General features: G+C 41.3%; 1 protein-coding gene across 2 annotated transcripts in view; it reads left to right on the top strand.

Annotated features, from left to right (window-relative positions):
* The window catches only part of LOC122552300 (KH-type splicing regulatory protein), a 37,831-nt gene that overhangs the window by 11,441 nt on the left and 11,856 nt on the right, over nucleotides 1-14,534 (top strand). The window contains exons 2-10 of one of the 2 annotated variants that reach the window (XM_043695025.1): nucleotides 499-595; nucleotides 6,860-6,898; nucleotides 8,554-8,590; nucleotides 9,262-9,311; nucleotides 10,794-10,865; nucleotides 11,840-11,854; nucleotides 12,531-12,588; nucleotides 13,220-13,391; nucleotides 14,412-14,510. In XM_043695025.1, coding sequence (XP_043550960.1) covers nucleotides 499-595; nucleotides 6,860-6,898; nucleotides 8,554-8,590; nucleotides 9,262-9,311; nucleotides 10,794-10,865; nucleotides 11,840-11,854; nucleotides 12,531-12,588; nucleotides 13,220-13,391; nucleotides 14,412-14,510 — 639 coding nt within the window. The remainder of the gene's footprint in view (nucleotides 1-498; nucleotides 596-6,859; nucleotides 6,899-8,553; nucleotides 8,591-9,261; nucleotides 9,312-10,793; nucleotides 10,866-11,839; nucleotides 11,855-12,530; nucleotides 12,589-13,219; nucleotides 13,392-14,411; nucleotides 14,511-14,534) is intronic. The other variant, XM_043695026.1, reaches the window with a different exon arrangement.

Below are 14,534 nucleotides of genomic sequence, written 5' to 3'. Positions count from 1 at the left end.
ATAGAGTCGTGGGTTCAAGTCTCATCTGCTCCAGAAAAGTGTGTAATAATATCTCTGAACTGGTTGATTGGAAATTCCAGTTTTATTAGGCTAAAAGAAGTTACCTTGAAATGTTCCTGAAAAAATCATAGTGTTTGTCGTGATGCAGTGCTGCTCTTTGAGTTGCTCTTTCCTGGTTGGCGTAAACATTTTGAAGCAAATAATTACTTAATACTCAATTTTATTATCATTGTCTCATGAAGATGCACTCAACTGAATTTAAATCACTGGAAATAGTTTGCATTGACACAGTGACTTAAAGCATTCAGCATTGTCAGCTCATGTGTCCTGTGATAAACCATTGAGTTGGTTCAGCTGGCTAACCTTGCTGACTGGGAGGTGTAGGTTTTGACCATGTGGTTTAAGGCAGGGTCAAGAGAAAACGTTCTGCAATGCTTCACTTCCAAGGAATAAATGGTCTTTCTATGTGAGTAACTGTGACTTTTAATGAATCTGCAGATAGCTGCTAAAATTGGAGGTGACACTGCAACAACAGTAAACCACAGCACACCAGAATTTGGATTTGTTGGTCAAAAGAGACAACTAGAAGATGGAGGTAAGACAATCAGAATAATGGATTTCTTCAGTTGGTTCTGAAGTTTGTATAGTTAGTAACTACTTTTTCTTGGTAACTGACAGTACCAGTGTGCAATATTACAATCACCGTTTTGACCCCTATTTGGTTTGATTTGGTTTATTACAGTCACTTGTACTGAGACAGTGACGAGCTTTTTGTCTTAGGTGCTTTACAAGCAGAATTCTCCCGAGAAAGTGCTCCTGGGTAACGGAAGAGTGCAGGATAGCTGCTGAGTAAGTGCAGAAAGAGACGAACATCAACGTTAGAGAGGTCCATTCAAAAGTCTGTCAACAACAGGGAAGAAGCTGTTCTTGACTCTATGTATATGTATGCAAACTTCTATTTTCAGCCCTATTGAAGAGTGTGGAAGACAGTGTAACCAGTATGGGAGGGGTCTTTGATTGCATTGGTTGCTTTCCTGATGTAGCAGGTGGATTGAGTTGTATTCACAGCTCTCTGTAGTTTCCTGTGGTCTCGGGAGGAGCAGTTGCTGCACCACATTTACGGTGCATCTAGATAGGATGCTTTCTGTGGTGCATCAGTAAACATTTCAAAGAGCCTTTATGGACATGCCAAATTGCATTAGCCTCCTGAGGAAGTAGAGGCATTGCTGTGCTTGCCGTGGGTGATCCAGGACAGGTTGGTGATCGTCATTCCCAGGAACTTGGCGCTGTCAACCATCTCCACATGTACATTATTGATATAGATGTAGGCATGCCCTTAAGATGGTGCTACCATTCACGTGACATAAACTGTCTCTAATTCAATCTCAGCCTGAGGTGACTCTAGATGCTAAGGTATTAAATAATTGAATTGAAAACTTAACTGGCTCCCATCATGCATCACCAGTCACCATTCACATGAAAGAGTATCAGTGTTGGTGTGCATCTGCTGTGACAGATGTACACGGTCAAGTGGAGCCCAGAGGTCAGGAGCCTTCCTCTGGATCTTTGTTGATTTGAGTCTAGCTTGTCCATTGTTGCCTTGGAAGACATTTTGAAGGTGACCATCCTTTCAGGTGCAGGTTTGTCAGTGAGAGAAATCATTATCCACTCCACTCGGATTTTGAGGTAACACTGTTTAACTCTGGAGAACTGGTTGAGTAATTTCTTTTCACTTGAATGAAGTGTTTAAAGGCCAAAGCGTGAGCTAAAATGAGCAAGAACTCAAATTTGTTTTGCAACGAATTGTCATGGAATAAATCTCTGGGGAGGTTGTTGAAGCAGATGGTATAAATCTGTTCAAAATTTAATTGGGCTGTGTTATGAGACAAGGATACAGTGAAACGATAAAAAGGAAGTGGTATTAGGAAAGCAATATATTTGGCTAGTTATCTTTCTTTTGTACTGAAGTTTCTTGGTTTTCTTCAAACCTTTACTCCATTGCATGTGTGCGGAAGAAGATCTTAATGCATTGTGTGACACAGATAATAAAAACTGGAAAAGTGTCTTCCTCTTGTGCTCACACTTCCACCCTCTGCCATATGCTTCAATCTGAGCAGACTGGTTTTTTGAAGATTATCATCTCAAAATATGTGCTGCAATGTGTGGGAGGGTGAGGCATCAGAAATCATTGTACACCGTTCTGAGTACAGTTTTCACCAACTGTGTTGAAGTGAAATGTACTGGAAACCTATTTCACATCCTGGAAGTGTGGCACTTAACTGGAGATCTTTTGTGACATTGGTATTGGTTTTTAGTGGAATCTGCCTTTCTCTGGGTCTGGTCCGGTGAATTTCAACCCATTTTTCACTGTGGATGTAGGTTTGCTCACTGGGCTGGAAGGTTCATTTTCAGACGTTTCGACACCATACTAGGTAACATCATCAATGAGCCTCCGGTAAAGCACTGGTGTTGTGGTCCACTGTCTTTTCATGTTTTTAGGTTTCCTTGGACTGGTGATGTCATTTCCGGTTCTCTCCATTTTTGTTTCCAGATGGTGGTAATTGGGGTGCACCTCAATGTGTTTGTTGATGGAATTCCGATTGGATTGCCATACTTTGGAATTCCCGAGCATGTCTCTGTTTGGCTCGTCCTAGGATGGATGTCCCAGTCGCAGTGGTGTCCTTCCTTATCTGTATGTAAGGATACTAGTGAGAGTGTCATGTTGTTTTGTGGCTAGTTAATGGTCATGTATCCTGGTGGCTAGTTTTCTGCCTGTTTGTCCAACGTAGTGCTTGTTACAGTTCTTGCATGGTATTTTGTAAATGACATTAGTTTTGCTTGTTGTCTGTATGGGGTCTTTCATGTTCATTAGCTGCTGTTTTAGTGTGTTGGTGGGTTTGTGGGCTACTATGATGCCAAAGGGTCTGAGTAGGCTGGCAGTCTAAATGAAACAAATGAAAGGAAACCTTCAAGACCATCAATAATATCCTTACTGGCATAAAATTCACCAAAGAGGAGGAAAACAGCAACAAACTACCATTCCTGGATATCATAGAGCGATCAGTCAATTGGGAACTTCAAACTGGCGTCCACAGGAAAACAACACATACAGACCAAGCACTGAACTACAGAAGCAATCGTCCCAACAACCGCAAACGAGGCTGCATTAGAACATGACTTCAATGAGCCACCACACACTGCAGCACAGAGGAAAATCACCTATACAAGCTGTTCAAAAAGAACAAGTGCCCAATGAACATCATCTGCCGATTTCTCAGCAACAAAACACAAGCAAGCAGACAAAACCCGTCCAGAAACCCTAGTCACTCTCCCCTACATCAAAGACATCTTGGAAATGACTGCCAGCCTACTCAGACCCCGTGGCATCATGGTAGCCCACCAACACACTAAAACAGCAGTTAATGAACTTGAAAGACTCTGTACAGACGACAAGCAAAACTAATGTTATTTACAAAATACCATGCAAGGACTGGGACAAACAGGCAGAAAACGAGTTATCGGGATAGATGAACATAACTAGCCACATAGACATGACCCACTCTCTCAAGTGTCCTTACATACAGATGAGGAAGGACACCACTTCAACGCATCCCATCCGAGGACAAGCCAAACAGAAACACACACTAGAATTCCTAGAAGCATGGCATTTCAACAAACACATCGACTTGGACCCCATTTACCACTCTCTGAGAAAAAGAACAGGAAATGACACCACAACCCAAGGCAACCTCAACACCCAAGTTGAAAACAGGACATCACACCAATGCTTCACCGGAGGCTCACTGATGTTACCAGTATGGTGACAAAGTGTGTGAAAACAATGTCCAGCTAGTGAGCCAACTTATATCCAGAACCTCAACCTGAGCTGCAGATCTTCTGTAGACTCGTGAATGGTTTTTACTGTGTTTCTATCCCAAACTAATACTTGCGAGATGTGAATAAAGAGTTGGTTTCTGGCCTTGTGCTGTACAAAACATGAGGCTACTGTGAAACCAGAGAGGACAACTCTCCAGTTGACTTTAGCTTTCTCCTTGGCAAGTTGATCTTATATTAAGGTCGAGCTTTTCGCCATAGGATATGCAGTGAGTGGTAACAGGCCATGTATGCTATTACAAATATGTTTGTGTGCAGAAACTCAAGAGTGTGGTTTAATCCAGCACAACACGTTGGGCAATCATTCTAACTGAGCCATGGTGGATTGATTCCATTTATCTGCTTCATGTCCGTCTAGGGCCTGGACATGCTATTTTAGTGTCATCTTGGAAATGTGTTGTTACTGTAGTCAGAAACAGGTATTGTAAATTTGAGAAATTGAAGTGAAGAATGGGATAAAATAGAAACTGTCTAAATTGAGTTGTGGTGTCCTTGCCCCACATCTGTCTTTGAGTTATTGTGATGTTTTGATGCGTTTGCATGAAGCTTTCAGTTCATGTTTGTGTTTGTGTTTTAATTTCACTTTGCCTCTGTGACCATTAAGAGCTGGCCCCATAGTTCTCTGGTTAACATGTCAAATGATGTTAAAGTAATTAGATGATTTGGAATTGAGATATCAAATTGAAATCAAGTTTGTGGCTTGAGACTGTTGGTCCTTCCCAGCTGTTTCCTTGGTTATTTTGAAGTGTCTTTGTAGATGTGTTAATGCAAGAGAGAGAATCCATGTTCACCTCCCTTTGTTTGACCTGTACCAACTCACCAGGTCCAGTTCTCTTGATTAACTCTTTGATTCACTGGGTCAGAAATATACTAGAATAGGCTCACATTTTTCAACATAAACTAGCTCTCAATAATACAGTCACAATCAGCTTCAACTTCAAAGACATTTTCCTGACTTGAATTTGGTGTATGTGCTGTTTGTGTTTGATTCTGCATTTAGATGAGTGTTTGTTTGGCACAGTAGCATGTGCTTGCATAGCAACTCTATTTGTCTCTTAATAATCTTACAGGACACCCAGTTCTTGCCCTAGCCTCCCTTGTGTCCTGACTTTTGTGTGTCTCATATTTTCATGCATCCTTTTGTCAATGTTTATCATTAAATTACCATGTTAACATTGCCAATGCACTGTTTCTGTTATCAGTTAGTGTAGTTGCACATTTTGCCCATTAGCTGATGCTTTGAGGCAGGTTTTTGTATCTTTCTTCTTTGTTCTCATTTAAATTGGATGGTATGGTGGTTCAGTGGTTAGCAATGCTGCCTCACAGCATCAGAGACACAGGTTCAGTTACACTCTCGGGTGATTGTGTGGAACGTACGTGTTCTCCCAGTGCCTGTAGGTTTCCTCTGGTTGCTCTGTTGTCCTCTCACAGTGCAAAGATGTGCAAGTTAGGTGGATTGGCCAGGGAAATTGCCTGTAGTCTCCAGGATGTGCAGACTGGGAGAATTTTCCATGGAAAATGTAGGGTGACAAGGATCGGGTAGCGGTGTGGATCTGTGTGGCATACTCAGAGGGTTGATGTGGACTTGATGGGCTGAATGACCACCTTCCACACTACAGGGCTCCTGTGATTCTAGGTTGAATGTGTTGCTGGAAAAGCACAGCAGGTCAGGCAGCATCCGACGAGCTGGAAAATCGACGTTTCGGGCCGGAGCCCTTCATCAGGAATGAGGCTGGGAGCCTTAGGAGTGGAGAGATAAATGGGAGGGGGTGGGGCTGGGGAGAAGGTAACTCCCAACCCACCTCGTGCTCCAGGTTCTAGCTCCCATTCCTGCCGTGTCTTAACCATTCCCCAGAGACCTCCCCCTCGCTGAGGACGAACATTTAGTCCTCAGTAAAGGCAAGAATCTTCTCCCCAGCCCCACCTCTGTCCCATTTATCTCTCCACCCCTGAGGCTCCCAGCCTCATTCCTGATGAAGGGTTCCAGCCTGAAAAGTTGATTTTCCTGCTCCTCGGATGCTGCCTGACCTGCTGTACTTTTCCAGCAACACGATCTCTACTCTGATCTCCAGCATCTGCAGACCTGTGTCTCCTTTGAATCTAAATCAACTGTTTTGGCCTCTGCCTTAAAAATAACTTCTTTGTTTGTGTTAACTGTACAGTGCTTTCACAGTGTCTCATTGATGTCAGCATGTCATAGTGGGAAACATGCCAACAGGTCCTCAATGTAATGACTGATCCACAGCTTTCAAATTATTCCTTCTTATTGACTGGGTTTGGCTCCTCGCGCAACTCGGGACCAAGCAGGCACTACTCATCCATGTTCATCTGTGTATTTTCAGACCAGAGGATCTTCACTCAGCTGAAACTGAGCAGCCCCATCTGAGTGTTTCTAAGCCCCATTGTATCCCATCAGGGTACAAACTAAGAATTTTTTAAAAATCATACATACAGGAAAGTTTACAGTAGCCCAGTAATTGTTTTCAGTGAATTGTGGAATTCAATCTGCCAAGTATCTGGAAAATTCCCAAATTCCAACTCTTCGAGGAATTTGACATTGCCACTGAATCACACCCCAGTTGACCCCACATGCAGTGATTTATTTGCAAATGTAGCCAATCCAGAATGAAGCGTTCCAGTAATGCTGCAAGATCAGTTTAGAGCAAAGATGATGTACGTTCTGTGGTCATGTCAACTAAGTTTAAATTTAGCAGCTTGCATGTTCATTCGAGAGACCAGATATTAGCCTTGTGTACTGGCAACGGCAGGGTGTCAAATGTTAATGGTACTCCAGCAATATTAAACTCATGCTCCTGATGTGTGCAGTATTGATCAGGGTGTGGAGAAATGTGTAAAGAACATCTTCAGAATATGACGTGAGTGTTTTTATATTTCTGTGAGCAGCTGCTTGAATTTCTTAATCTTTCAGTTGTAAAAAGAAAAATCTTCAATTTCTCTTTTACAGATCAGCCGGATAGTAAAAAAATAGCAGCACAAAGTGATCGTAAGTAGTCCATTTGTTACGTACACTTAGAGAAATGATTTGGCCACTGTTTTCACTAGGGTTTCAGTCAGACCTGATAACTTGGGCAAGTGAAATCTTAGGGTGCTGCAGGCAGCTGTTTCATGCTAGTATTTCGAATGTCTCAAGCAATCAGTGTGTCTGATTGTGCCATGACAGAGTTACAAATTCTGCTCTTCAAAAGTTGGGTTTTTGGCAACAGTTATTTTTAAACTGTGAAATTTTGGATTACCGTCAATGAATCATGGTGAGGGCAGTTTGAGATCAGAGGGATTAAGAGCATTAACACTCTACTAGCTAGCTATGAAATTGGCTCTTCACAAGAAAATAAACCCATTATCAAAACTGCAGCACTGGATTCAGTTCACAGTCAGTAATTATTATGCTGAAATATTTAAGTGACCTACGTTTGATAAAATAAGTTTCTTAAGTTTTGACACGAGCATGAGAATAAGATTTTCATGAATTACTTATAACATTTGAAGAGGGAAATCTGGTGAAATGAGTCTAAACGGTTTGGAGGTACATTCGCCTTGTCTTTTGGGCTCTCAAAGCTTCTTCTAAATAAATGAGGTAAAGAAACACATTGAGTGGAGTAACTACTTTGACACAATGCCAAGCAAAATATCATTGAATTTTACAAAACTGGACAGCAGATTAAACTGAGACCTGCATTTAGTTCCTGCTGGTATGACATCCACATATGGAAAGGAGACCTCGAACATGGTGCATCCACAATGAAGGTACGGGAGCCCCAAAGATCACTTTACAACAAGGTTCAGCTTACGGCAGTAGAGACAGGTCTTGGGTACTTGCAACTCTTAAGAAATCTTTGTGAAGATTACCCAAGTCTTGCAACCAGTCATTTGAGAGAGGCCTGACTGATATTTCCATAAATTGGGGAAAGAAAGATTTCATTTCTCTGCTGTAATTTCGCTGTGGTTGTGGAGCAGAGGAGTTCTTGATTCACTCTATCGACTGACCGGTTGTATTGGTATGTCTATTTTGTGTTGTTTGGTGCCTTTGATTAATTGAAAAGAAACATTCACTATAGTTTGAGTTTGTACACTTAGTGCCAGTCTTTGAGTTGCTTTGGTGAAAGCTGTGTAGCTGACCTCCACTTTCTCACTGAGAGAGAAATAGTACAAAGGGACCATTTTAAAAAAAAACTGGAACTGAGTCAAGAAAGTGTAGCATCAGTCATTACCTTTCACTGCAAACTGGTGGCCCAACTGAGGAGTAGTGTGGTGTTTGCAGTATTCTTGCATTCCTCCATTGTGGGGAACAGAAACCTGTGTCTGTGACTTAACTCAATATTCCAGCAGTTTAGGTACAGTTTGCTTGAATACTTGTTGAGGCCTTTTTAATAGATTGAGCAACTAATCATCATCATCATCTCCCCATCCCTACTTAAAATATGTTCTCCTAACATGAAATGTGTGCATTCTTAGCAATGGAAGTGCTGTTTATTTCAGTCATATTATAAAGCTCTAGAGTATGTGTGCAGTTATGCTGATGAGATTTTAGTGAATTTGATAGCAATCTCATATTTCTGGCACAGGAGTATTGCAACTTTGTCTGTTGCATTGTATTTGAAGATATGTAACCTTTAACTGTGTCCATGTTTTCTTCCCCAGCAATCGGAGCTCAACTTGCAGCAATACACCAGCAAAGGTAAGCAGTGCTTAATGTTGAAGGTCGGTATGGAGTTTATCTCCTCCTCTGTCCCCATCTCACAAAAACCAACATGACCATGCCACAGATGAAGAGTCCAGCCCTGAGCTTTCCTGATGATGATAACACAACATTGCATCAGCCAATCTCAGTTGCAGTAGCATTGAGATGCAGCGAGCCCCTGACAATTGCCAAATTATAACTCTTGTCAGGAGCCTGAGTATGATGTCTTGAGTCTGAACACCATATCCACTCTTGATCCAAACTCATATGATTAGTGTGGCACTTCACTCATATTTGTGAGGGTGTCGCACCCCACAGGAGCTGAAATCCAAGAGTCAACCCCTTAGGCGTGGAAATGAAGAGAGATGAATTTTAACCAAGGATCCTCAAGCACAAAGTATTCAACAGTTTAGAATTAAATATGCATACAGTGTGCTCACAACATGTCGAGTCAGCAGTCCTGTAGTGTGGCAAGTCGTGATGTATGCAGTTTGTCAATATGGTATTGTTTAAAGGCTTGAATAGTTTGTCATAGTGGCGTTTAAGTTTATATCTGACTACCTAAAAACCAGTTTTCTAAATGGAAAATTGGGATGTGACCCTTGGGTTCTCTTGTGTATTTTATTTCTGTCAGTTTGTTTGGTTTTGGCATCTATCTTCTTTTCCAGGGCAACCCTTACAGAGGATTACAGAGTGCCAGATGGGATGGTTGGTCTTGGTAAGTCTTAATGGAATAACAAATGAGTCCAGTTTTATGTTTTTATTTTCAGTATGATCCTCCTCATGTCGCTGAATGCAACAACTCCAGTACCTTGTTCAATTTACCTTATGAGACCAGACAACTCATGTCCTAATCCAATCCTGTGTACATACACAGAATGAGCTACTTCAGTTGCATGTTAAGATGAGAGGATATGGGACTCAAACCAAGTGGTCCTTTTAATGTTTCTGTATTCTGAATGACAAAGTTGCAAAAATGATGTCTTATGTTGATGTGTGAGATGTTCAATGTTTAAATAACAAAGAGAGATACATCTAAACCTGTCAAGCTTCTAAAGTATGTATAATATGTAAAAATGTTGGATGCTTTTTGATTCTTTCACTCTTGTATTATAATTTTACTGCTTGATGGAGAGAAATGCTTTTAGAAATTGTCTCTTTGTTTATATACTTGTACATTCTCAACCACAGTCGTGGCATTGGTAGGTGAGATTTAATTCCCAATGTAATCTCCTCCTCCTCTCCAGGTGGTGGTATTGTTTTCATCAAAATTGGTTGTGTATGGGACCCCATTTTGTAGTTATTGTATTGAACCTGTTCAGACATGCTCTAACACACCAGCAGCACAGGCAGGACTTGAACCTGGCCTTTCTGGCCATAGGTGGGGATATGAACCCTATACCAGAAACCTCTTAATTATGTTCAATTACCCACTCTGACACATCTGCAGACAGATGGGTCTTAAATAGTCTTTGGGCCAGAGGTAGACACACTGGGTCACTTTCAGTTGAAAGTTATCCTTTGAAGGAATGGAGAAAGGCACCACTGAGATGGATTTCCTGGTTGTAAAATGGGCACATTAACCCACCGAGTCCATTTGTACCTTTTTTTTCCTGTCAGTGAAAAGGACTTAATTGACCTGAATCTATGCAAAGAATGTTAATTACTTAGAGTGCTGAATTTGTTCCCAAAATTGCAAATTTGGGGTGCTGTATTTGTCCGGGTTTCTACTTAGAGTTGTCTTGCAGATGTTTTTTGAGCATGAAGATGTTACCTTGATCCATAACCGTGTCATCCCACAAATCACTCAATGCTCAGCTTCCCGTTACATTGCTGCTAAGTGGCCATTTGACTGAAGGACTCTTGTGGAACCATATAAGAGACCCCATTGATGTCAAGTATGGACTGGGGCTGATGAGGTGTGATTGTTTTCAGTTAGATGAGGGGGTTGCAGTACTTTGGAAACTTTGGTTATACTAGTACATACATTTGTCCGTTATTTGTAACATGCATGCTTAATTGGGGATGTTTTGCAAGACTGTCATAAGCTGGTCTGATTTCAAAAACTTGCACTAAATTACATTGATCTGTACTGTCAACAGTGTTGAAAGGTATTCAGTGTCCCTGTGTCGATGCCCAAGATGTGTTGTCACCTGATGGTCTATTCCTGCCCAGTTTGTGAAATGCTTATTTGTTTTAGTTATAGGCAGAGGTGGGGAGCAGATAAACCGAATACAGCAGGAGTCTGGGTGCAAAGTACAGATTGCTCCAGGTATTTAATCTTTTTAATTTGGTTTCTTGATTTCACATTTTGAGGCATTTGTTTTTTTTTTGTTTAATATTCAAAAGTTAATTGTAGCTACACCATGTATGCATAATGTTGAAAGTTAATTTTAACTATCTTTTTGGAAATGAGAGATGTGAATTCTTGGGCTAAATCTAGGCTTGATGTTCTTGATAGTATATTACTTCAGTATAAGTACAGATCTGTTTAAATGGTGTTTAGTTTGGGATTTGCTTGAAGTTTTCGTGTCTCCAACCCCCCCACCCCACCAAAAAGTGCAGTCTCCAGGTTTGAGCTGTGCTCTGTGCTGACTAGGCTAATCTCAGCCTGGGCTGCAGCTGGTATGCCACAGGCAAATGTAGCACCACACTTGGTCATGGGGAAAGGTCAGCTTTGACCTCCATTCCAGTTGTCCGGTTGTGTTAGTTTGGGAGTAGATATTGAGCAAGGACATGATTTGGCCTTGTGTCTATGATTCCAATGGTCAAATCACTCTTCGATGCTTCCTGTTTAGATTGTTTTGTAAAGAATGGTCACTTGGCTAGATACCAGCAAGCTGTTGGCACCCATGACCTTTACCTAATGAAACATTGCCAATAATCAGAAGAGATCTTTGTCTTCAAAACAACTGATTGAAGGATATGTATGTTTTGTAATTGGTGACGGACTCCCGATAGAGTAATTAGATTGCACACTGCCAATTCAAGTAATGTCAGCCCTGAGATTCATAAATCCTGCTGTGCACCTTTTGGAATTGTTCTTCCTCACCCAGCTCCTGACCTTGAAGGGAAGCTTTCAAGGCGTTAGAATTGGGGGGTGGGGGTGGAAGAAGAAGAAACCCCTGGGCCCTGTTCTGGCCATTGATAAGGTCGCTCCACACACAAAACAAAGATCCGAATCCAGTGCCAGCAGCTTGTGTTGCTGAAAATCAAAATAAATTGTGATTTTTCTTTCTTCCTCAGGGCCAAATTCTGATGGTGAGTACAACTATGTTTTGTACTCGATCTGTGACATAATATGCACAGTTTCCATTTTATCTTTCCCTTGTTGTGATTTGCCAGTATTATCCAGAAAATTGTTTGCAACATTTTTATAATGTCAAATAGATTCCTTGTGTGATCACAGCCAAAATAATAGCAATTTTCTTTCCCCAAAAATAATGCTGCTGGTTGAACATATGCAACAGTTGGTGCCACATTCACAAGCGGAGAACAGTGCAGTTGATATCTCTCCAAAATTACCTTGACTGCAGCACAATTCTGGATGCTGTGCCAAGTTCCGTCTACTCCAGCTTGGAAAAGCATGGCTTTTTGATGGCTTTCAACCATAGCATGTTGTAGATGTAGACATCTCTGCTTAACTTGAGAAAATTGACATTTTATTTCGGATGGAACTGTAGATATACTAATCTACTAAAGTGACAGACTTTGGTCTGTCTGCAAGATCCTAATTCTAGTTCTTATCTCTCATCTTGTACATCTGGAGGCTTACGCTGTTGCACATACAGCAAGCTGGCAGAATTCAAGTCCTTGAGGGGCAAGTCTTACAAAGGCTTATTTTCATTTAATACTTTGTACCCTGAAGCATGTTTTTATTGAATATGTTGGGAATTTGTGTTTTAAATGAATTTAATTAGAAATTGTTTTCTCACAGAAAGTGGAGGTTTACCAGAACGATGTGTCTCATTGACAGGAAATTCGGAGTCAATTCAGTAAGTGCAGATGTATGTCTGTTGTGTAGTCAAGAAAAAGAAAACTCTTCCTTGTGTTGGAGTAACATGTTGGGTTTAGATTCTATTTAAAGCAGCACGGTTGAGAAAGCAGGAGGCCAAGCCCAGCTGGGCAATTGAGTTCTCTTCCTGGGGCCTTTTTGGCCTGAGTTCCTTCAATGAAAAACTTGACAAGAAGAGCTTTCTTGGGAATCATTGTCTTCAGTTAATCCTTTGATGAAAAGAGGAAAGAGAGAGCACTAGAATAAGGTTTTAGGCCCCTTCAGTCTATACAGTGGTTCTGGACGGTGGCTGATCTATCACCACATCTCTCCAGGCGCCTGTACAGCAGTGATCATCCAGGTCTGGGCACCTTGTTGCAGTTTACAACTGCTGGGAATGGACCAAAGATCCATGTCAACCTCTGTAGGATATTATCAGATACAATCGTGAAAAGTTATCTTTTGTACATGTTTGAGAAGGATTTTCTTCCAACTCTCGCTACCTCTGTAACTGTTTGTGCAGGATTTCTCAGGGACTAACTTCAGAGCAAGAGAATTATTTGCCAATAATTAAAATGACAATTAAATGCTTTATATCATGCAATCTGCATTTGTGTGCATTGTGTTTGCAGGACGGCGAAAATGCTGCTGGATGAAATAGTTTCTCGGGGTCGTGGTGGGCCTCCAGGTCAGACCCATGATACCACGAATGGACAAAATGGATCCATTCAGGAGATCGTGATCCCAGCAGGAAAGGCTGGGCTCATTATTGGCAAAGGAGGGGAGACCATCAAACAGCTTCAGGTACAAAATGGAAAATGAGAAAGGAACGTGTTGACTTGAAATCTAGAGGATCAGTTTATTGAGAAGAATGGCTTTATTCAGGATATCAAATGGAAGCTCACAAATGGACATGTTTGGAGTCCAACTAGACAGGAACTGAATCTAAGCATCCTGGTCAATTAGATATCCCCCTTTTACTTCGAGTTCAGTCAACCCATTCCAAGGCCTGAGAATCACAAAAGGCCAAATCACTTGTTTGAGTGAATTGTTACTTTGAGGACTCTAGCATCCTGTGGACTTAGTTTAACTTAGTATTTGAGATTCCAATCAGGATGGACTCATATTAGTATCTATAATATTGTCACATTTTGCCAGAAGGGTGAAGCAAATAGAAGCACTTGATACAGCAGTGGGTGGAATGTGCTGCCAAGGAAAACAGCAAGAGGCAGCCAGCTCGAGAGAGAGAGATCAGAACTGAGAATGTTGGGCGATTCTCAGCAGGTCAGGCAGCACCCTGGGACAGAGAAACTGTTCATGTTGCTAAATGTTCCATTTTGTTTCTCACTTTCTAAACGCTTGAACTGCTGAGTATTTCCAACATTTTCTGTTTCCAGTTCAATTTCCAGCATCTGCAGTGTTTTGCCTTTTATGCAGTTTGAGAGAGTTAGATTAGTGCCTGGTGGAAAATTTGAAGGAACGTTGAAATTCCCAGGGTTCCTTGTCTGTTTTGTTCTTTGATCAAACTGGAGAAGCTGTCTCCGGTTTCCACCCTGTATTGTACAAGTTTGGACAGGAGGCTGTGTGGCTCTTAACTGATAGCGAAGGGAAGGAAATGACTGGCCTGAAGCAAAATGATGCACTCATTGTACACGTGTTTGATCCTTCTCTTGCTGATTGCACATTTAAAAGAATTTGAAATGAGGTTTGCAAGATGCTAGTTTTTAAGGTAAAAGTTGGTTCCTGAGTTTTCTGAACCGGGATCCTTCCATTATTCTTTCTTTTGGACGGTCCTCCTAAAGTTTCTGTCGTCTTTGTAAACAGGAGCGTGCTGGAGTGAAGATGATTTTAATCCAAGATGGTTCACAAAATGCTAATGTAGATAAACCACTCCGAATTATTGGTGATCCTTTTAAAGTACAGGTATGAACCTTTATATTACCTAAA

Source organism: Chiloscyllium plagiosum, chromosome 8, assembly GCF_004010195.1.
Source record: "Chiloscyllium plagiosum isolate BGI_BamShark_2017 chromosome 8, ASM401019v2, whole genome shotgun sequence".
NCBI classification, from domain to species: Eukaryota; Metazoa; Chordata; class Chondrichthyes; order Orectolobiformes; family Hemiscylliidae; genus Chiloscyllium; species Chiloscyllium plagiosum.
Note: the sequence above shows the minus strand (reverse complement) of the source record. Positions and strands in the feature narration are given on the sequence as shown.